This window comes from Aethalodelphis obliquidens, unplaced genomic scaffold (genome assembly GCF_003676395.1).
Source record: "Aethalodelphis obliquidens isolate GAN/ISIS:26980383/991018 unplaced genomic scaffold, ASM367639v1 scaffold4, whole genome shotgun sequence".
In the NCBI taxonomy this organism is placed as follows: Eukaryota; Metazoa; Chordata; class Mammalia; order Artiodactyla; family Delphinidae; genus Aethalodelphis; species Aethalodelphis obliquidens.
In genome coordinates, this window is record NW_020837948.1 from 8,515,734 (window position 1) to 8,537,775 (window position 22,042).

General features: G+C 36.4%; 1 protein-coding gene across 6 annotated transcripts in view; it reads left to right on the plus strand.

The window, feature by feature from the left end:
• Positions 1-22,042, plus strand: part of FNIP1 (folliculin interacting protein 1) — a 132,469-nt gene that overhangs the window by 34,589 nt on the left and 75,838 nt on the right. For all 6 annotated transcript variants that reach the window (XM_027098382.1, XM_027098375.1, XM_027098407.1 and 3 more), the window contains one exon: positions 19,412-19,538. In XM_027098382.1, coding sequence (XP_026954183.1) covers positions 19,412-19,538 — 127 coding nt within the window. The remainder of the gene's footprint in view (positions 1-19,411; positions 19,539-22,042) is intronic.

Here is a 22,042-nt window from a genome sequence, read left to right on the forward strand (position 1 = left end):
GTTTGTTTTATTTTTTATGTTCCACATATTAGTGGTAACAGAGTATTTGTCTTTCTCTGACTTATTTCACTATCCCCATTGTTGCAAATGGCAGAAATCCATTATTTTTTATGGCTGAATAATATTCCTGTGTGTGTGTGTGTGTGTGTGTGTGTGTGTGTGTGTGTATCACATCTTTATCCATTCATCTTTTTTGATGAACACTTAGGTTGCTCCATATTTTGGCTATTGTAAATGTTGCTGCTATAAACATTGGGACACATGTATCTTTTTGAATTAGTGTTTTTATTTTCTTTGGATATATGCCCAGGAGTGGGATTGCTGGATCATATGGTAGTTTTTTTTAAATTTAAAAAAAAATTTTTTTTTGGGGACCACCATACTGTTTTCCATAGTGGCTGCACCAATTTACATTCCCCACTTTTTGCTTTTGTTTTTTAATGATACTGGACAAAAGAGGACTACTTCTGTCTTTGTATTGCAGGCTGTATCCCCATTCCAGACAGATAGACATTGTACTTTGTGAATACATTTTCTTTATTGTGTTGGGAGTGCCCAAGACCACCCCAGGTTCATTGATTCACTGGAAGAACTCACAGGACTCAGCATATAGTCAAACTCAGAGCTAAAGTTTATTACAGTGAAAGGATACAAAGCTTATACAAATCAGCAAAGGAAAAGGCACACGGAGCAGGGTCCAGAGAGAACCAGGTGCAAACTTCCAAGTACCCCTTCCCAGTGGAGTCTCACAGGATGCATTTAAATTCTTCAGCAATGACGTGCTATTTAGTGGGGACTGATCAGATAGTGCCCAACGTTTTTATTAGATACTGGTCATGTAGAAATCTCTGACCAGCATGTACCAAAATCCAGACTCCCAGAAGAAACGCAGGTATTCAGCATAAACCATAATTTGTACAGTTGTTTAGTTATAGTAAACCACACTTATCACTTAGAGGAAGTTTCGTATGAGTGTAGAAAACTGTTTACCAGTCAAGTTCCCAGATGCCAGCTAAAGGCCAATCTTACAAGCAGGGCTTTCTCAGGATCGCAGACTTAGGCTTGCCATGTTAACTCCTTTCTGCACGCTCTTCTCTGGCTTTATTCCTGTTGGTTTTCTAGGTTTCTTGTAGAATGAATGCCATGTCCCCAAGTAGGCAAAGCCAGAAGTAATAGTTTATAGATTACTTTCTTGTATATTATTTGATTCTCCCCACAACTCTTTATTGAGGTTGGTAGAGGAAAGAAATTTTATTAACCAATTTATGGGTAAGCACATAGGACCTTTAATAAGGAGCTTAAATGATGTCCAAAGCTGGTAAAAGTTGGAGGCCAGGTTATGTGAGTTCCAAATATTTTAAAAACTCTTTAAAAAATATTTATGAATTTAAATTTGATCAGCACTGAAAGGGAAAGTTAAAGGAGAAAAAGGGACATTTAAAGTTAAACGTTCTGTTAGCTTCACATAAAATCCCCCTAATCTTTATGTCTGGGACCCCTCTCCCCCAATTTTGGCAAAAGAAAAGAGGATTGTATAGTCAGTTTATATTATGTTTAGAATAATTATTCTCTCTTTTAAGGATAAAGAGTTGGGAGGGAATACTGAATGCATTACCTCCCTGAAATGAAAAGTAGGTACTGAGATATTTTTTCATTCTCATTAAAAAAAAAAACTAAACCAAAATCCTATTTCATGTTTTGTTAACATTAATAATCTCAAAAAACATTTCATGAGAGTTCATTCAAACATTAGTTTTTAGTTTTGATCTATTGACAGGCTACTAAATGTCAACCATAGAATATAGCTATGCACGAGAGAAGTATGGTCCCATCCTCACAGAGCTTATGGTCCAGTAGAAATGGAGACAATAAATAGGCAATTACAACAGTAGTCTCTTCAACGCCAGAATGGAGGATGTACAGAGTGTCAGTTTAGAGCTCTATTGAGGTAGAGAGAGGAATGCAGTGGAGGCACATGGGAAGGGAACCTATTCCAGATGTAGGGTGGAGGATTGGAATGATGAGGAAGGCTTCTTGTGGGAAGTAACATATAAGCTGAGACCTGAAAAATGAACCAGGCTAATAGGGGAGGACAGAAAAAAGTGTGCTAGACCAAAGAAAAAACACAGTGAAGAAGCTTGAAGTGAAAACGTTGCCTTTAAAGAACTGATTGAAGTGGATATGACAGGAGGTGGGAGGAGAGAATAGGTAAGAACCAAATCTATTAAGAAGTTAGATCTTTATCCAGAGAGCAATGAGGTATTAACCAGGAATTTTTAAGTTAAGTGAGTGACATATTAAGGTTTTCCCACTTTAGGTACACTGTGGAGAATAAATTGGAGGAAAGCAGAAGAGACTGGGAGACTAATTTAAGCAGTGAGATAGTATGGTAGCTCACACTAGGATGGTGGCAGTGTGACAGTGGTTGTGATCTGACTCAAGACATTTAGGAGATAGAATAAACAGGACTTGGTGACCTCTGGATTTTTGGTTGAGCATCTAGGTGAATGGAGACTTTTGTAGGTTGACGTTAGAGAAGTAAACTTTTAATTAATTCAGCTATTGGCTTTCCTCTTTTTTTTTCCTGTTTTGGAACACGTCCTTTTTCTTCCATTGTTTCTTAGTGTTATGGTACTTTGCTGGTTTTTGAGCTAGTGGACATCAGACTTTTCTCTGGCTAGTTCTTTTCTATCCTGAAACTTTTCAGTGAAAAAACACATCTTGTTCTGCCATAAGATTATGAAGGTTATCAAGTTATTTTGTATTCCTTGCAGGAGAGTCTGACAGTATACATGTTCTTTTGAACCTTGTTTTCTTCAAGGTTATATATATCCTCCAAGGTATATAAAGATCTTGGAGATCTTTATATACAGCTCTGTCTTACACTTTTAAAGGCTTACACAGTGTTCCACTGAATGAAGGTACTGCAATGTATTTATCAAGTCTCTTATTGATGGGCAGTTTAGTTGTTTTTGTTTTTTCCCCTTAATACATTTAGTGCTGCAGCAAACATGCTTATATCTGATTATATTAAACCCCGATTTGTATCACAAGTCTGTCATGAATGAGCCCTGAAATGTTGGATCTGTAAATTTATTCAATTTACTTTTATGTCTTTATGCAGGCTTCTAACTTAAGTAATCGAAGATGGATTCTTTTGGTTCTGAAGAAAGTAGGGGCAGGACAGGAATAAAGACGCAGATGTAGAGAATGGACTTGAGGACACGGGGAGGGGGATGGGTAAGCTGGGACGAAGTGAGAGAGTGGCGTGGACATATCTACACCACCAGATGTAAAATAGATAGCTAGTGGGAAGCAGCCACGTAGTACAGGGAGATCAACTCAGTGCTTTGTGACCACCTAGAGGGATGGGATAGGGAGGGTGGGAGGGAGACGCAAGAGGGAAGAGATATGGGGATATATGTATATGTATAGCTGATTCACTTTGTTATAAAGCAGAAACTAACACACCATTGTAAAGCAATTATACTCCAATAAAGGTGTTAAAAAAAAAGATAGATTTTTAAAAACAGACTTACGTTTTAAGTGAAATAAGTCAGACAGAAAAAGGCAGATACTGTATGATATCACTTCTGGGTGGAATCTCAAAAATAATACAAATGAATCTATTTACAAAACAGAAACAGACTCACAGACGTAGAAAAACAAACTTATGGTTACCAAAGGGGAAGGGTCGGGAGGATAAATTAGGAGTATGGAATTAACAGATGCACACTACTGTAAAATAGATAAACAACAAGGATTTACTGTATAGCACGGGGAGCTATATTCAATATCTTATAATGACCTATAATGGAAAATAATTTGAAAAAATATATAAATATAACTGAAAAAAATAAACTTAAGTTTTTAGAGCAATTTTAGGTCCCAGCAAAATTGAATGGAAGGTACAGAAATTTCCCATATATCCCCTGCCCCCCACACATGAAAGATGGATTTTAAAAGTTTCTGCCTAATGAATTGTGGTGAAGCTCTAGAACCACTGTGGCAGATTTTATATATCTTTAACAAGTACCAGGACTATTAGAATTAATTATAAAGTATTACAATTAAAATAAAGTTATAGTTTTTATAACTAGGACAAGAAGGCATTGTACTTGGAAGAGATACTTCTAGTAACAGTGTCAGTAATTCACCAAATGTTTATTGAAATCTTGATCTGTGTGACAGTGTTTTAAGTGTTGAGATAAAACACTCTCCCTATACTAATCAAAGAGATAGTCCTGTCTTACAGATGAGGAATCTGAGGACTAGAAAGTTAAGACACTTTTCTAAGCTCACAGTCAGTATGTGGCAGAGTTGGGATTTAAATCCAAGTTTGGCTTATTGAGAGCCCATTCTGCTTCTGTCATGTTGGATGTGGGGAATGATTCTTGGTTTTAGCATATTGTCTGTTAGGATTTGGTTTAATAGCTCATTATATTAAGGCATTTCTGTTACTTACTGCATTTGTCACATCAGCATAATACACAGATGCACCCTCCATGTTTTCTGGAAGAATATGCTGATATATGTTAAAATGCAAAAACCCAGAGAAAAACAGTGTTTTTAAAGCAAGCTGAAATGTTTCTTTTTCATGAACCAACCAAGTAATGTAACTTGATAGATGTATTGAAGTTTATAACTTCAAAGGTAGTATTTTGTGTTAGACTTGTCTATGTGAATTCAACGTAGAGTTCAGATTTGTGAACCAATTTTCATATTGACCTTTCTGGGTCCTGTGATCATTAGGGCCTGCTTTTTAGTTGTGTGTCATCTGGGTAGAACACAAACTTGTGGCTTTTAAGAATGTGTGTGTGTGTGTGTGTGTGTACTTGTTTGAAATGACAGAGTTGGGACACAGGGAAGTTGACAAAGGCGCTATTCTGTTTTCTTGTTTATTAGATGACCCTGAGTTCCTCATAGATGGGGGTTGTTAAAGAGTTGGGTTCTAGCTATGGTTGCCTGAGTACTCTGCCTAGGACCTGCCCTTTTTGAGTTAAAGAACCCTTAAAACAAGTTGGCATTCCTAGTCTGTACCACTTGCCAGGACGGCACTTGGTTTATAGAATACTCAGGTTGATTTTCTTTAATCATATATTTTTAGTAGAAGAGATAAAGGAATTGAAAAGTAGTCAGTCATAATTTGTTTCTGTAAAAATCCCAGATTCTTTGGTGAAACAAAAGAACAGGATGTCACTTATGAAATGGTAGGACTGGATAGATGGACCTTTTGCAAAAAATAGATTTTGTCATTGGCAGTAGATTTCTTAAAAGCTCCCAGTGTCCCATGGCCTTGTTGCTAGGATTAAGCCTTTTTGCATTGCAGCATGGAGAGGCTTTTATTTGAGTTAAATTCAGGCTTCCTGGTATGTCACCTGACAGTCTTGTGGTTTCAGATGAATATGGTTCATTGCTATTATTAACCTGGGTTGGCAGTTGTACATAACTGGAGTTTTTAGGGATTTTGAAAAGCAGAATTGCTTAAGAGAAATAGAGATGCTACTAACATACAGCTTAAGATTTTATTTTCAAATGTTGTTAATGTCAAAATCAGCCCAAATCTAGTTATAAATTTAGTGATGTAACAATGTTAATGCTGCGATTTTAGATAGACTTATTTTATGAATAATTGATTAAAGTTATGGTTATAAATTTAATTAGAAGGACTTGAGAATGTTTTGAGCAGGTGGTACTCATTATTTTAAAGTTTCTAATTTATAAATAGTACATTTTAGTCTGGGCGTTATGTGTGTCTTACTCTCTGTCATTTACTGCTCTTCTTTCTCATGTGTATGTAGGAGTGCTCAATACAGCTATTTGAAGAACAGTGTACTTTTGTTTATCTCATATACATATTTATAAATAAAATTTAAATTGAAAACTTGACATTGTATTAGTCAGCTTATTGATTATAATCCAGTTATTTTATAGTTGATGTTATTCTTTAATTTTACTGATATAGACCTGAATTTATCTTGTAGTTTTTTTTTTTTTTTTTTGCGGTACACGGGCCTCTCACTGTTGTGGCCTCTCCCGTTGCGGAGCACAGGCTCCGGACGCGCAGGCTCAGTGGCCATGGCTCACGGGTCCAGCCGCTCCGCGGCATGTGGGATCTTCCTGGACCGGGGCACAAACTCGCGTCCCCTGCATCGGCAGGCGGACTCTCAACCACTGCGCCACCAGGGAAGCCCTATCTGGTAGTATTTTTGATGCTCTTGTAAACATCTTAATTGTGTGTCGCCACACATTTATGACTAGAATTAAATGATTTGAATTAGTAGTGAATTTAGACTAAGCTACATTGATTTTATATTTTAAATAAATCCTACTATGAAAGTAGGATTAAAAATATTTAAAAATACTTTTTCAATATGTGTAACCCAGTTGAACAACATGGATACTGGCTCTCTCAATTGTTTTAGCTCTTTTAAACATTCTTCCAGTGTTTCACTGCAGTTTAAGTTCTCAGGTATGTAGAATTAATGTCAGAAAGTTAAAAACCACATAGGTCAGGTGTATTTCAGTTGGGCCTAGGTGTTGCTGAAAAATACTAAGTAAAATATGATAGCAGATATGATAACATGGTATCCTCTCATGGTATGGAAATTTGCTGTTGCTGAGGTTCCATTTCACAAAGAATTCATGTTATACATTGTCACTTTTCCTTCTCTGAAATACTTTATGTAAATTTTACTTTGTGCATATTATTTTATACATGTTAGATTATGGGATAAGTATAAATGGATTTGGGGATTTTACCTAATGCTGGTAATAATTTATATTTTTATCTTATGGTATTTTTCACATGTATTACCTAATTTGATTAAATGAAGATAGTAATCCTATAGCCAAGTAGCTGACTATACTTGTCATAGAAATGTATTTTTTCACATGTATTACCTAATTTGATTAAATGAAGATAGTAATCCTATAGCCAAGTAGCTGACTATACTTGTCATAGAAATGTAAATGACAGTCATTAGGATTTCATTAATATTCTGGGTATAACTGAACTTAGTATGACTGAAAATAATTAAAATATTAAAGATTAACTAGTTTTGGGACTTCCCTGGTGGTCCAGTGGTTAAGACTCCACGTTCCCAATATAGGGGGCCTGGGTTCGATCCCTGGTTGGGGAACTAAGAATCCCACATGCCACAGCTAGAGAGCCCATGCACCGCAACTGCTGAGCCCACATGCTCTAGAGCCTGGGTGCCACAACTAGGGAAGCCCGCATGACACAACTAGAGAAGCCCGTGCACTGCAACGAAGACCCAGCATAACCTAAATAAATACAAATTGAAAAAATAAAGATTAACTAGTTTTATTATAATATTTAGTTTATTAAAATGTAGTTGGAGAAGAATCATTAGCTGTTAGCAGCCTATATGAAAATTAAGATTGTTCTGAGAAGAAAAAGACCTAAATTGATACCTAAATTCTTTGGAACTGAGGTTAATAAATAAATCATGGGATTATTTTTCAGTCAGGTTAGAGGATTATAATTCCTTAGATACAGAAATAATTACTCTACATAAAGTCTATAATGTAGGCTTCCAGCATTAAAATGGTATCTCCTGAAATAGTCACTCATTCACTCATTTGTTCAGTGAATTAATTGAAGTTCTGTTATATTGCTATCTCTCTCAGCTTCTAACTATAGTATTCAGGAAGATATTGAAACATGAAAAGCCAAAACAAAATATAAACTAAAATGATTAACAAGTTGTTAATCTGGGAGGAATTTCCACTGTTTACAAAATCAGTTAAATTATATTGAAAACAAAATTGGTGCAATAACAGCACCTTGTCACTGATGATCCTATGTACCCAAGAAAATTAATTATTTTAAGCACTTCTTTAGTTGTGTGACTCCTAGCAGAAATGCAGTAATACTCTGAATAGTGATCAATATTTTCCATTCTTTAAAAACTTTCTGTAATGTAACGTTTACATGTATTTTATGGTTCCTATTATTTTCTGTATATGGTTCCTCTAATTTTGTATATATTCTGACATTAGATCTTTCAACCCTTGATTTGGGGTAGAGTTATCATATTGGGTCCTTAACTCTACAAAAACATTGAGTACTGTCTATAAACTGAGTAAGCAGTTGTCTGATGCATATGTAATTCACGTGTATTTATGTTCTTTTATTAATACTATATTGAATTTATAGTAGCTTTCAGTCATTTTCTCAGTTACTGGATGCTAAAATTTTTTTAACATTAAAAAGGTGTCCTTTTACTAGAATGATTGGGAATTGCTGATATAGACCATATGTTCACAATGATTATTTTTTTAAATGCACAGTAAATATATCAAAAGGAAAATAAGAAGCTCTCTTACCTGATACAATTGGGACTTAGAGTTTAGTGGAAAAGTCAGTTGAAGTGAGGAATTTATTGTATACATTGTAACATTTTATTTTCAGCTTAAAGCATGTAAATATGCATTCGTTTGCCAGTCCTTTGCTGGTCAGTGTGTTTTACAGAGGGAATAGTGAATGTTATTTCTCCATCATGGGACCAAAAAATTAAAATGTTATCTAAACTAAAAAGCATTGTAAGACTTATATACTTTGCTTTCAGGAGATATATTTAAACATTGGCTAGTTAGCAGCAGAGTTTTCTAAAGCAAAATCTGTCTGCAGGTTTTAAAAAACTCAGATCACTTTCCCCATGTACAGAAAATGTTTCTCCAGTTGGCTCTGGTACTTTTGGCTCTGGTGCTTTGAGGTTCTGATGGTGACCAGTTCTTGGCATGTCGGTGTTAGGTTTGGAAAGCTTTTTGCTTGTCACTTGTAGCCTAATTTAGCATTCTTCCTTCTCTTTCTTCCTCGCACCATTGTTTCCTTGCTTCCCCAGTAATTTATCCTTTATCAAATTCAAAATGTTTTCCAGTACTGAGGCAATTAATCTATCAATACATGCATAGCTTTTGAAACTGGGCTGCTCTCTCCATTTCTTGCAAGAGGACAGGTTGTTAATGTTTTCTCAGAGTTGGTCTTCATCATCTTGCATGTTTCCATTTCACTGAGACACCAGTGATGGATAAGGCTCAGGAGAGAACAACTAACATAGTGCCAGGTACATAGTAGGCACTGTACAAATAATTATTGAATGAATGAAGTTAAAATCCATAGGTTTGCTGAATATACTGTTTAGTAAGAGATTATTAAAGTTGAAGTGAAAATGTCTTATTTAGGTAATGTGTTGAGATACAAACTAGTGTTTAGTCTGGTGTTTCTCAGTCTTTTTTTTTTTTTAACATTATTATCCTGCTAGAGAGCTTTTTTTAGACATTTTTTCCCTTAATTGCCACCCTCCCCACTTGAACTTTTAATACCACAGATAGATATACTGTGTATTTTCTTACGTATTATGGCCTTTTGGAGGGCCACACCCATTGTAACACCCAAGTTTGGTTTTGGTCTTCTTTCCCCCTTCTCCCCCCATTAACCAAATTTGCTTCTTTGGAAGCCATCTTGCTCTCATTGAGAATGCATGATTTAGCTTTAATTTCATAGCCAGTAACATGTATTAAAGAAATTCATATGGTCTTCTGAGTTGCTCTGTCATTGTGTAAAGGGAGATGTCTATTCCAGCATGTTTATTTTTCATTAACATTCTTTGAAGGTGTCAGATAAAAGACATACAGAGCAGATAAGGTGACATAAATTATAAATAACATCTGTGTAAAGTCAAAATAATTTGTGGTTCATCACTGAACAGTCTTCTTACTAATGTTTAATATGCTGCGTACAATAGCTTAATACTGAAGATAACTTTGCTGTAGTATATAGACAGTTTTTGTGAATGGTTATAGTGTGCTTACCACTGTTAATGATTAGGCTTAATTATGTCTTCAGTTAAATTCTGATAAAAAGAGGCAATGCAATGAGGTGGAAAATATGGTGAATTAGATGTCAGAGTTTGGCTTCTAGTTAATAAAGGATCATTCTAAAGTCTTTGATTTTCCATGTCTTAGTTGTTGTAAATAGTGCTGCTGTGAATATTGGGGTGCATGTATCTTTTTGAATTAGAGTTTTGGGGTTTTCTTTCCAGATATATACCCAGGAGAGTGGTATTGTTGGATTACATGGTAGCTCTATTTTTAGGTTTTTAAGGAACCTCCATAAATGTTTTCCATAGTGGCTGTACCAGTTGACATTGCCACCAACAGGGTAGGAGGGTTCCCTTTTCTCCACACCCTCTCCAGTGTTTATTTTTTGTAGGCTTTTTGATAATAGCCATTCTAACCTGTGTGAGGTGATACCTCATTGTTGTTTGATTTACATTTCTCTAATAATTAGCGAAGGTGAACATCTTTTCATCTGTATGTCTTCTTTTTTTACATTTTCCCTGTAAATTTATTTAATTAATTTATTTTATTTATTTTTTTTGCGATATGCGGGCCACTCACTGTTGTGGCCTTTTCCGTTGCGGAGCACAGGCTCCGGACGCACAGGCTCAGCGGCCATGGCTCACGGGCCCAGCTGCTCCGTGGCATGTGGGATCCTCCCAGACTGGGGCACGAACCCATGTCCCCTGCATTGGCAGGCGGACTCTCAACCACTGTGCCACCAGGGAAACCCTATTTAATTTAATTTAAGTTTTATTTTTTTATTTTATTGGAGTATAGTTGATTTACAATGTTATGTTAGTTTCAGGTGTACAGCAAAGTGATTCAGTTATATATATACATGTATTCATTCTTTTTCAGATTCTTTTCTCATATAGGTTATCACAGAATATTGAGTAGAGTTCCCTGTGCTATACAGTAGGTCCTTGTTGCTTATCTGTCTTGTATATGGTAGTATGTGTATGTTAATCTCAAGCTCCTGATATTTCCCTCCCCCCCATGTTTCCCCTTTGGTAACCATAAGTTTGTTTTTGATATCTGTAAGTTTGCTTCTATTTTGTGAATAAGTTCACTTGTATCATTTTTAAAAATCAGATTCCAACATATGAGTGATATCATATGTTATTTGTCTTTCTTTGACTTAGATCACTTAGTATGGTAAGCTCTAGGTCCATCCATGTTGCTGCAATGTATGTCTTCCTTGGAGAAATGTCTATTTAGGTCTTCTGCCCATTTATTATTTATTTATTTTTATTATTGTTTTTATTTTTGGCTGAGTTGGGTATTCGTTGATGTGTGCGGGCTTTCTCTAGTTGCGGTGAGCGGGGGCCACTCTTCGTTGCGGTGTGTGGGCTTCTCATTGCAGTGGCTTCTCTTGTTGCGGAGCATGGACTCTAGGCACACGGGCTTCAGTAGTTGTGGCACATGGGCTTAGTTGCTCTGTGGCATGTGGTGTCTTCCAGGACCAGGGCTTGAACCCGTGTCCCCTGCATTGGCAGGTGGATTCTTAACCACTGTGCCACCAGGGAAACCCCTTCTGCCCATTTATTGATTGGGTTGTTTGGTTTTTTTCTGATACTGAGTTGATTGAGCTGTGTGTGTAATTTGGATATTAACCCCTTGTTAGTTGCATCGTTGGCAAATATTTTCTCTCAGTACATAGGTTGTCTTTTTGTTTAGTTGATGGTTTCCTTTGCAGTGCAAAAGCTTTTCAGTTTTATTAGGCTCCATTTGTTTATTTTTGCTTTGATTTCTTTTGCATTGGAAGACTGATCTAAGAAAACTTTGCTACAATTTATGTCAAAGAATGTTTAGCTTATGTTCTCTTTTAGGAGTTTTATGGTGTCATGTCTTATACTTAGGTTTAAAGCATTTTGAGTTTATTTGTGTATATGGTATGAGGAAATGTTCTAATTTCATTGATCTACACATAGCTGTCCAGCTTTCCCAACACCACTTGTTGAAGAGACTGTGTATATTTTTGCCTGCTTTATTGTAGATTAATTTACCGTAGGTGTGTGGGTTTATTTCTGGGCTCTCTATTCCGTTTCACTGATCTATGTTTTTGTGCCAGTACCATGCTGTTTTGATTATTGTAGCTTTGTAGTATAGTCAGAGGTCTGGAAGGGTTATACCTCCTGCTTCGCTCTTTTTCCCCAGGATTGCTTTGGCAATTCTGGGTCTTTTGTGGTTCCATGTAAATTTTAGGATTATTTCTTCCAGTTCTGTGAAAAATGTCATAAGTATTTTGATAGGGATTGTATTAAATCTGTAGATTGCTTGGGGTAGTATGGCCAAGACATGGAAACCACCCATGTGCCCATCAACAGACAATTGGCTTAAGAAGCCAGTGGTTTTCAACTCAGCTGGGCCGTCTCTATGGCTTGATATTGCTTTTGCTTTACTTAGGTTAGCACTCTTCCTAATTTTTCGATGACTTTGCCAGACCTTTATCTCTCAATCCCTGTACCCCAGTTCAGACCACCAATCTCATATATGCTTGTATACATTCTTGATTCTGCTTTTCAGAGAAAACAGAAATCAATGTAAATGCTCAATTTATTGTCTCCTACTTGCACACCTATCTGTAGTAATTTTCATTTGTAGGTCTTTTTTTTTTTTTTTTCTGCCTCATTAAGTGCTTCTGTAGTACATTAGCCTTGCATAGAGTGCTGTGTCCTAACTTGTTTGGAATCTTAGTCCAACACTCCTCTCTGGTAACTTTTAGATGCTTTGTCTGATTTCTTCCATTCAGTTTGGAAATACGTATCTTTAAGTATATACCTTTTCCCTTTAGATAGATAGATAGATGCATACATACAAACAATTTTATATATATATATATATATATATGTTTTATATCTGTATATCTTTTTCCTTTAAGAAACAGCCTTTTGTAGCCCCACCTCTTCTTCAGTTATCTGGGGTGACCATAGATCTTGGTTGCCCAAGATAATCTCAGGTTTCTCTTGTGTGTTTAGGGCTGTCTTTTACTTTCAAAACTCTGCAGTTTGTTTTTTTTAAAATTATTATTATAACCTCATTTTTTAAAAAAAAATAAATATTTTTTTGGCTTATTTGGCTTATTTGACTTATTTGGCTGCACTGGGTCTTAGTTGCAGCATGAGGGATCTTTAGTTGTGGTATGTGGGATCTTTAGTTGCGGTATGCAGGATCTAGTTCCCTGACCATGGATCAGACCCAGGCCCCCTGCATTGGGAGTGTGGAGTCTTAACCACTGGATCACCAGGGAAGTCCCCAAACTGCAGTTTAGATGATCATTTGTATGGTCACATTATTTCTCTCCCCCTTTTAAAGGGAAACCGTTGTGAATAGTATATATAATACTTACCATCTTACTTTCTTAGCTCTTTTCTCTTCATCAATTGCTACTGCTGTGTAACTACCCCCACCACAACTCTCCACTGAAATGGTTCTTGCAAGAGTACGAAAGACCACCAAATTGCTAAATCCCATGGATGCTTGTAGTCTTTATAAAAATTTTGGCTTTTTGCAGCCTTTGGCACTGCGCATTATTCCTTTTTCATCTTCGTCTTCCTTGACTTTTGAAATAATATTTTACCATTGGTTTTCTCTTTTCTATTTTGTGGTCTGTCTTTACTGATCTTCCGTGACTTCTCTACTCTCTGTCCTTAAAATATTGCTATGTCTTAAAATTCTGGTTTATTGATCCTTTCCTTTCTTTGACCTTTTCTTTTTTTTAAATTTATTTTATTGAAGTATAATTGATTTACAATGTTGCATTAGTTGTTTCTGGTGTACAGCGAAGTGATTCAGTGTCTACACACACATGCACACACTTTTTCATATTCTTTTCCATTAGGATTTATTACAGGATATTGAATGTAGTTCCCTGTGCTGTATAGTAGGGTCTTGTTGTTTATCCATATCTTTTCTCTTTTTGATTAATGTGTTCTTCCTGAATAATTTCACTACCAACTATGTGTGAATAACTCCTGTATCTAGAACTCTAGTTTAAGCCTTTCTCCTGAACTCCAGAGCATTTTTTCATCAAAATATCAGAGGTGTTTCTGCAGCTGTCTCACAGGCCCCTTGAACTCAATCTATAAACACTCTTATCCCAAACTTGCTTTCCCTCCTGTATTCTCTGCCTCTCTCTTTTCATCAAATCTGAAACCTAAGAGTCAGGCATCCTCTTCCCTCATTCCCCATATCCAGTCCCCAAGTCCTTTCTCTGTCTCCTAAATAACATCTAGCTCTGTCCCTTTCTATCTTCAGTGCTATTTTTTGGTTCAGGTTAGAACATTATTCTTACCTCCAGGCCTCCTTCTCTAGTCATTTCTCTAAGTTTCTGTCAATGTGATTTTCTAAAAGGCACAAAATGATCTTGTTACCTATTATTTCACACTCTGTTTACTCATTGCCTGAATGGTGAAGTCCTTACATGTTTGTGTGAAATGGTTCTGAGTGTTGATCTGGCACCAGCCTGCCTTTGTAGCTTTTGTTGCTTCACTGCACACTCCAGAGCTAGGGTCACTAAGAATTACAGCCTATGATGTTTTCTTCTTGCAGGAAAGAGAATACCCTTCTTCCAAACTTGAAGCTGAGAGGCTTTAAGTACTTAATCGATAGTACAGAGTAATGGTTATGGTTGTGGACTCCAAAGACACACTGCCTGGAATCTAAACCCAGCTTTGCCGTTTACCATGTATTTGGCTGTGTTATTTTGGGCAGGTTACCTAATCTCCCTATGCCTTAGTTTTCTCGCGCATAAAATAGGAGTAAAGTTGTGACGATGAATCAGTGGTGTGAAGGGTAAATGAATTAACATACGTGATGCCCTTAGAACAGTAGCTGGTATACAATAATGTATAACTGTTAGCTATTATTTATTATTCATTGTGTATCGTTTATTATTGTTCTTCAGTGAGTCCATACCTGACCTCCCTATGCAGACCTCTTTGTCTACATTATAAGTTTGCTCAGTCGTAGACTGTACCACAGTGATGAAATTATTTATATGTCTTCCTATTAGACTATGAACGTTTTCACAGTCATGTTTTTCTTTTCATACTTAATGAATGCTTTTAAGTCAGTGAATGAATGCACAGAAATATTCCCAGTGCCTGGCATTGTGCTTTGAGCATGGTAAATGTTCAATATCTCTATTTTAGTGAGATCTCTGTAATGTGAATCCATGGTTTTGATGTCTATAATGTAAATACACTATATATATACCATATATATAGTGTTTTCTCCCACAATCCTCTCCTTTTAAAAAATTGAGGTACAATTTACTTAAAAAGCACACTTTAAAAAAAATTCATTCATTCATTCATTCATTTTTGGCTGTGTTGGGTCTTTGGTGCTGTGCGCAGGCTTTCTCTAGTTGTGGCAAGCGGGGACTACTCTTTGTTGTGGTGCGCAGGCTTCTCATTGCGGTGGCTTCTCTTGTTGCGGAGCACGGGTTCTAGGTGTGCAGGCTTCAGTAGTTGTGGCACATGGGCTCAGTTGTTGTGGCTTGCGGACTCTAGAGCACAGGCTTAGTTGCTCTGCAGCATGTGGGATCTTCCCGGGCCAGGGCTTGAACCCATGCCCCTTGCATTGGCAGGCAGATTCTTAACCACTGTGCCACCAGGGAAGCCCCAAAAGCACATATTTTTAAGTGTATAATTTGATTAATTTTGAAAAATGTATACATTTGTTTAACTACAACCCTAGTAGATATATAGAACATTTCAGTCACTCCAGAAAGTTCCTTCATATACTTTTCTAGTCCTTTCCCTTCACACCCTGCCCCTGCCCAAGCACTGCTTTGGTTTCTATCACCATAGATTAGTTTTACCTGGTCTAGAACTACATATAAATGGAATTACCAATATGTATGCTTTTGTGTCGGGATTTTTTTCAACATTCTTCCAGAATTCACCTATGTTATGACTAGTAGTTCATTCCTTGTTATTTCTGCATAGTATTTCAATGTAGAATGTATCATAGCTTGTTTATCCATTCTCCCATTGATGGTCATTTGGGTGTTCCCAGTTTTTTGCTATTAGGAATAAAGCTGCAAGAAACATTTTTTTTTTTTTTTTTTGCGGTATGCGGGCCTCTCACTGTTGTGGCCTCTCCTGTTGTGGAGCACAGGCTCCGGACGCGTAGGCTCAGCAGCCATGGCCCACGGGCCCAGCCGCTCCGCGGCATGTGGGATCCTCCCAGACCGGGACACGAACCCGTGTCCCCTGCATTGGCAGGCGGACTCTCAACCACTGCGCCACCAGGGAAGCCCTGCACGAAACACTTTTATGGAAGTCTTTGAACATATATTTTCATTTCTACTGGATATGTATCTATGAAAAGAATTGCTGGGTCATAGCTGCCAAATAATTTTCTAAAATGGTTGTACCCTTTTATACTCCTACCAACAGTGTATACGATTCCACATGCTTCATATTCTTACCAACAACTAATGTTATTAGTCTTTTGTGGAAGGGTTTTAATTTGCATTTATCTGATGATTAATACTGTTAGCATCTTCTCCATGTGCTTTGTTCCTTCACCATTCATATATCTCCTTATGTGAAATGCCCAAGCCTTTCACCCATTTTAAAATTGGGTGAATGGTTTGTCTTATTGCTTTGTAGGAGTTCTTTGTGTAGGCTGTTTACAAGTCCTTCGTCATTTATATACATTGCAAATATTTTCTTCCAGTTTATGGCTTGCCTTTTTAAAAAATTTTGCCTTTTGATATGCAAGTTTTAAATTTTAATGAAGTCCAATTTATCAATTTTTCTTTTATGCTTAATAACTTTTGTGTCTTTTTAAAGAACTCTTTATACTCCATGATTGTATAGATACTCTGTTTCTTTCTAGAAGCTTTATAATTTAAGCTTTTACATATAATCTTGTTTTGAGTTAACAGAGAATACTTTACAAATGCTTAGATAAGTTCAGGAGCAAAGCATTCTAACTTTTTTATTATTGTTGAGATAAATTTCACATACTGTATAATTCACCTGTGTATAGTATACAGTTCAGTGGTTTTTTAGTATAGTCAAAGAGTTACGCAGCCATAACTGCTATCTAATTCCAGAACATTTCATCACCCCACATGCTTATGAAGTAAGTCAGACAGAGAAGGGCAAATATTGTATGATATCACTTATATGTGTAAATAAAACATACTAGTGAATATAACAAAAAGAAACAGACTCACAGATACAGAGAACAAACTAGTGGTTACCAGTGGGGAAAGGGGAGAATTTCCAAGAAATCTTATGTTTCCTAGTCAACATATTTTCTTTTGCCACAAAGACTGCTCTCTTTTTACTCTCTACTGTCCCCACATTTTACAACTTATCCTTTATTTTCCTTCACCTACTTTACAAAGAATATAGGACTCTTAGACATGAGTCCCCTCATCCTTACGTTCATATCTGTAAATCTTTCTGTATCCATGTCCATGTTTGCTTCCTTTTTATCCTAGCAAAGGGGTTATCATTTCTTCTGAGGTTAACCCTTTCATCTGTACTCTGTATCCTGTCCTCATCCGCTTCCTTAGACGCCTTACTTTGTCAATCACCATCTCCCTTCCACTTCACATTCTTTGTCATCAATATGTAAACATGTTCAGATGTGTCCTTTTTAATAACAAAATAGCTGTCACTCTACTTCATGATTCCTTTTCTTTTTCTCTTTCCTTGACATTTGTCTTAAACTCACTGTTTACTCTCATTTAGTCCTCAATTTTCTGCAGTTTGACCCCAGGACTCTGTCCTTACAACTGTCCTTGCCATGGTCACCAATGACTTCTTTGTTTCTAAAGCTAGTGGATGCTTTTTAGTAACAACTGTGGTATTTCTTCTTCCTCTCTAAAGTGCTCCTCTTTCTTGGTTTCTTTGAGGCCAGCTTCCTGATTTTAATTCCAAAACAGTCTGTCCTTTTATAGTTTCCTTTGCATAACATCAAGCACAGTTTAGTAAAAGCTGTTCAGGGGGATGCAAATCATTGTGGTCTAAGGATGAATCTCTGGTTTAGCTTGAATGTCTAGGATAAGTCTTTCATCAATTCATAGACATTTGCTAAGGATTAAATACAGGAAAACTAAAATTGTATTTGCTGTCAAGATTTGGGATGAAGATGTGTTATGTTGCCAGTTATGGATTTTTAAACATGCATCAATAGGGTCAGGGTTAAGGTTCTCTTAAGGAAATGAAGGAACGCAATCAAAAGCTGTGACTAATGAATTGTGAGGAATTGACCATTCAGCCTAACAACAGACAGCTCCTGGAACGACAGTTCTCTTCTTTCTTGGCAACTGTCCTACATGTTGTAGTGCCTTCAGTTCACCAGATTCTTATCTCCATCATACAATTCATTGTTTTCTTTCTTTCCCTCTCCTCCTCATCTCACTTACTCCATTAGTCTTTTTAATTGTGAAATATAATGTACACAAAACAAATGCAGTGGACTTTCTTTTTTTTTCCTTTGGGTACTGTATCTGTGTAAACATTATCAAGTCAAAAAATAGAACATTATCACTGCCCCAGTCCTCCTGGTATAACCCCCACCACCCTCACCTAACTCCCAGATATAGCAACTCTCCAAACTTTTGAAGCCATCATTTCCTTTGTTTTGCTTATAGTTTTAAAAACTAAATATTCATCCCTTGACAAAACTTTACCTGATTTAAATCTTCCTATAAATGGCAAAATACAGTAACTGTGTTTATGGGTGTCATTGTGTGTCATTATCTAATTTCTTTTGTTTACAGTCCATTTATGTTTTTGCCTGTAGCTGAAGTTCATTCATTATGTTTGTTATGTGGTGTTTCATAGTATGAATATTTACCCATTTGGTTGGTAAGTATATGAATAGTGTCCAGTTTTCAGCTATTATGAACAGTGCTGCTATGAACATTCTTGTATAATGGCATACTTTTCTGGAATGGAATTGCTGGGTCAACTTCATTTTTACTAGATTTGTCTAATTAGTGTACATATTTAAAAAACTATTCTCTAAAGAGATTATGCCATTTTCACTCACACCAACTATATATGAGGATTTCTACCCCATTTTGTTGTTCATCACTTTTTTACTTGTTTTTGTTTTATAAGGAATTAGCTACTGTTATTTAAACTGAAAGCTGTTTCTGTTTTTTCATTTTGATATTAAAGTAACAAAAGTATTTAAAAATCTGGGTTAGCCTTATGCCATCTGAGTCCATGCCAGGAAGTTAATATGTATTTTCATTATATTAAATGTACTGACATATTTTTATTGTTAGCTATTTTTAGATTCATGTGGGATGACTATATTTTATATACACTGAGTGATACTTGCCACAGATTTTATTCTTTCTTTTTAATCTAAAATGTCATAGCTGTGTAAATTTTCAGTCCTAAACTAAATGGTAAAACTAAATGGTGGTATTTTATGTAAAGTTCTTCTGTGTTATCTTGAGCAGTAGTACAACTTTGGGTTTCATTATATAGATTTTATTTCTGGGAGTTTATGTGGAATATTTATTAAAGTAATTCTAATGAATCTTTATTTTTCTTTAAAGTTGGCCTTTGCCAGAGTTTGATCCAAGCCAAATTCGACTAATTGTATATCAAGACTGTGAAAGACGAGGGAGAAATGTCTTGTTTGACTCCAGTGTTAAGAGAAAAAATGAGGACATATCAGTATCGGTGAGCATCATTATTGATTTGGTTCAAATTTAATGTCAGATATTCTAATTCAAGATGGAATGAGTAAGATTTCAGTTATGGTACTTTTATTTGTCAGTACAAAACATTTTTACCATGTTATTAAAATTTAGAACACTGGTTTTGAGAATTTTTAAAGGAAAAAACATTTGCCTTATTTGCATTGGTCTAGTACCAGAGAAAATTTTAGTTTGACATGTATTTACTTATATACTTGTATTATGAGATATGGCTAGAGCTACAGGGATTGTTAAAGTGGATCTGGTACAAACCTCTCACCTTATGACTGTGGAAAGTGTGACCTGGAGAGGTGAAATTATTTGTCTGAAGGTACAAAGCAAGTTAAATCTGTAGCCCTTAGTTCATCATATTTTCCCATACTATACAGCAGTAGTAAGAACATCTATTCTGTTGACTTTCAACATCATATTTTGAAATATTTTATGACTAGTTTAGCAGTAACAAATGGCCTTTCACTTGGTCATCCAAGAAAACCCAAGTGATTGTTGTTGTTTTGCTGCTGCTACTTCTATTAAACTTTCAGATGTAAAGACCGTCCATCGCCTGGATCTATAATCTGGAAATGGAAGCCTGGAATTGTGTTTTCTCTCCTTCCCTAAACTGACAATTTTCACTAACATTTCAGTAAACTAGAATTGACTTTTAATAGACAAAAAGTTATTTTTTAATAGGCAAACTTTATTTATCGAGACTTGGGAGTTTGTACTTGAGATTTTGTGTTCTTAGAAAAATTTGATACATTGGACGTGGTCTGTTGTCTTATAATAGCATCCTCATCATCTACTTAGGTGGCATATAATAAGTACTTGCCTAATTTTTGAGTTATTTTGATTGTCAGGTTTTATGATGTTCTTCTGATTAGTAACACATTTCTTAATTTTCTGGAGATTGTGCTTTGTTTAGATTTCTTAGCCATTCTCTGGACACTTTTTTCAATCTGACAAGAAAAAAAACATTGCAAACTTTTCTTAAAGTATTGTTTGGTTGTACAAATGACTAAGTATCTACAGAGCACTAGGCTCTTGGAGATTTAGCAGTCTCTACCCTCTTGGTGCCTGCAATTAGACATTCTTAGGGAGGTGAACACTGAACAAACAAACAAATAAATAAATAATTCCAAATTGTGATTGGGTACTGTGAAAGAAACACACAGAATTCTTATGAGATTCCACAGGAAGGAACCCATTTTTTAAATTTGTTTTGTTTTGTTTTGTTTTGCGGTACGCGGGCCTCTCACTGTTGTGGCCTCTCCTGTTGTGGAGCACAGGCTCTGGACGCGCAGGCTCAGGGGCCATGGCTCACAGGCCTAACTGCTTCGCGGCATGTGGGATCTTCCCGGACCGGGGCACGAACCCGTGTCCCCTGCATCGGCAGGCGGACTCTCAACCACTGCACCACCAGGGAAGCCCAGGAACCCATTTTTTATCAGTTTGGTTGTAGGGGTATTAGGAAGGTCTCACTGAGGTAGTGACATTCAACCTGAGATCTCAAGAAATTGAAGGCATGGTGTAGGGGATGGGTATTCCTTTAAGCAGGACCAGCAAATGCAGTCTACAGGGTGACTTAGGAGCTTAGTGAATTGCAGGATCTAAAAGAAGGCCAGTTTGGCTGGAATGATAGTAAAGTAGTATGTGAAGTAACTAGAGATGAAATTGGAGAGAGATGGAACAGGAGCCAGAATATTCAGAGCCTCATAGATCTCTGGGTTAGAAGTGTAGATTATATTCTAAATGTAGTGGGAAGCCATTGAAGGGATCTGGTTTATGTTTCAAAAAATCACTTGGGTAGAGAGTCCAGAAATAAACTCACACATACGTGGTCAGTTAATTTACAACAAAGGAGCCAAGGAATATGCAATGGGATAGGACAGTCTCTTCAATAAATGGTGTTGGGAAAACTGGACAGCCACATGCAAAAGAATGAAACTAGACCGCTTCTTAACACCATACACAAAAACTAGCTCAAAATGGATTAAAGACTTGAACATAAGACTTGAAACCATAAAGCTCCTAGACTAAAACATAGGCAGTAAACTACTTGACACTGGTCTTTGCAATGATTTTCTTGGATGTGAGACCAGAAGCAAAGGCAACAAAATTAAAAATTAACAAGTGAGACTACATCAAACTAAAATAGTTCTGCACAGCAAGGGAAACCATCAACAAAATGAAAAGGCAACCTACCAAGTTGAGAAAATATTTGTAAATCATGTATTGGGTAAGGGGTTAATATCTGAAATATATGAAGAACTCATACAACTCAATAGCAAAAAAACAAACAATCTAATTGAAAAGTGGGCAGAAGATCTGAATGGACAGTTTCCAAAGAAAGTTGGCCAACAGGTACGTGAAGAGGTGCTCAGCATCACTAATCATCAGGGAAATGCAAATCAGAACTGCAACTGTGTATCACCTTACAGTTGTTAGGATGGCTATTACCAAAAAGACAAGAAATGACGAATGTTG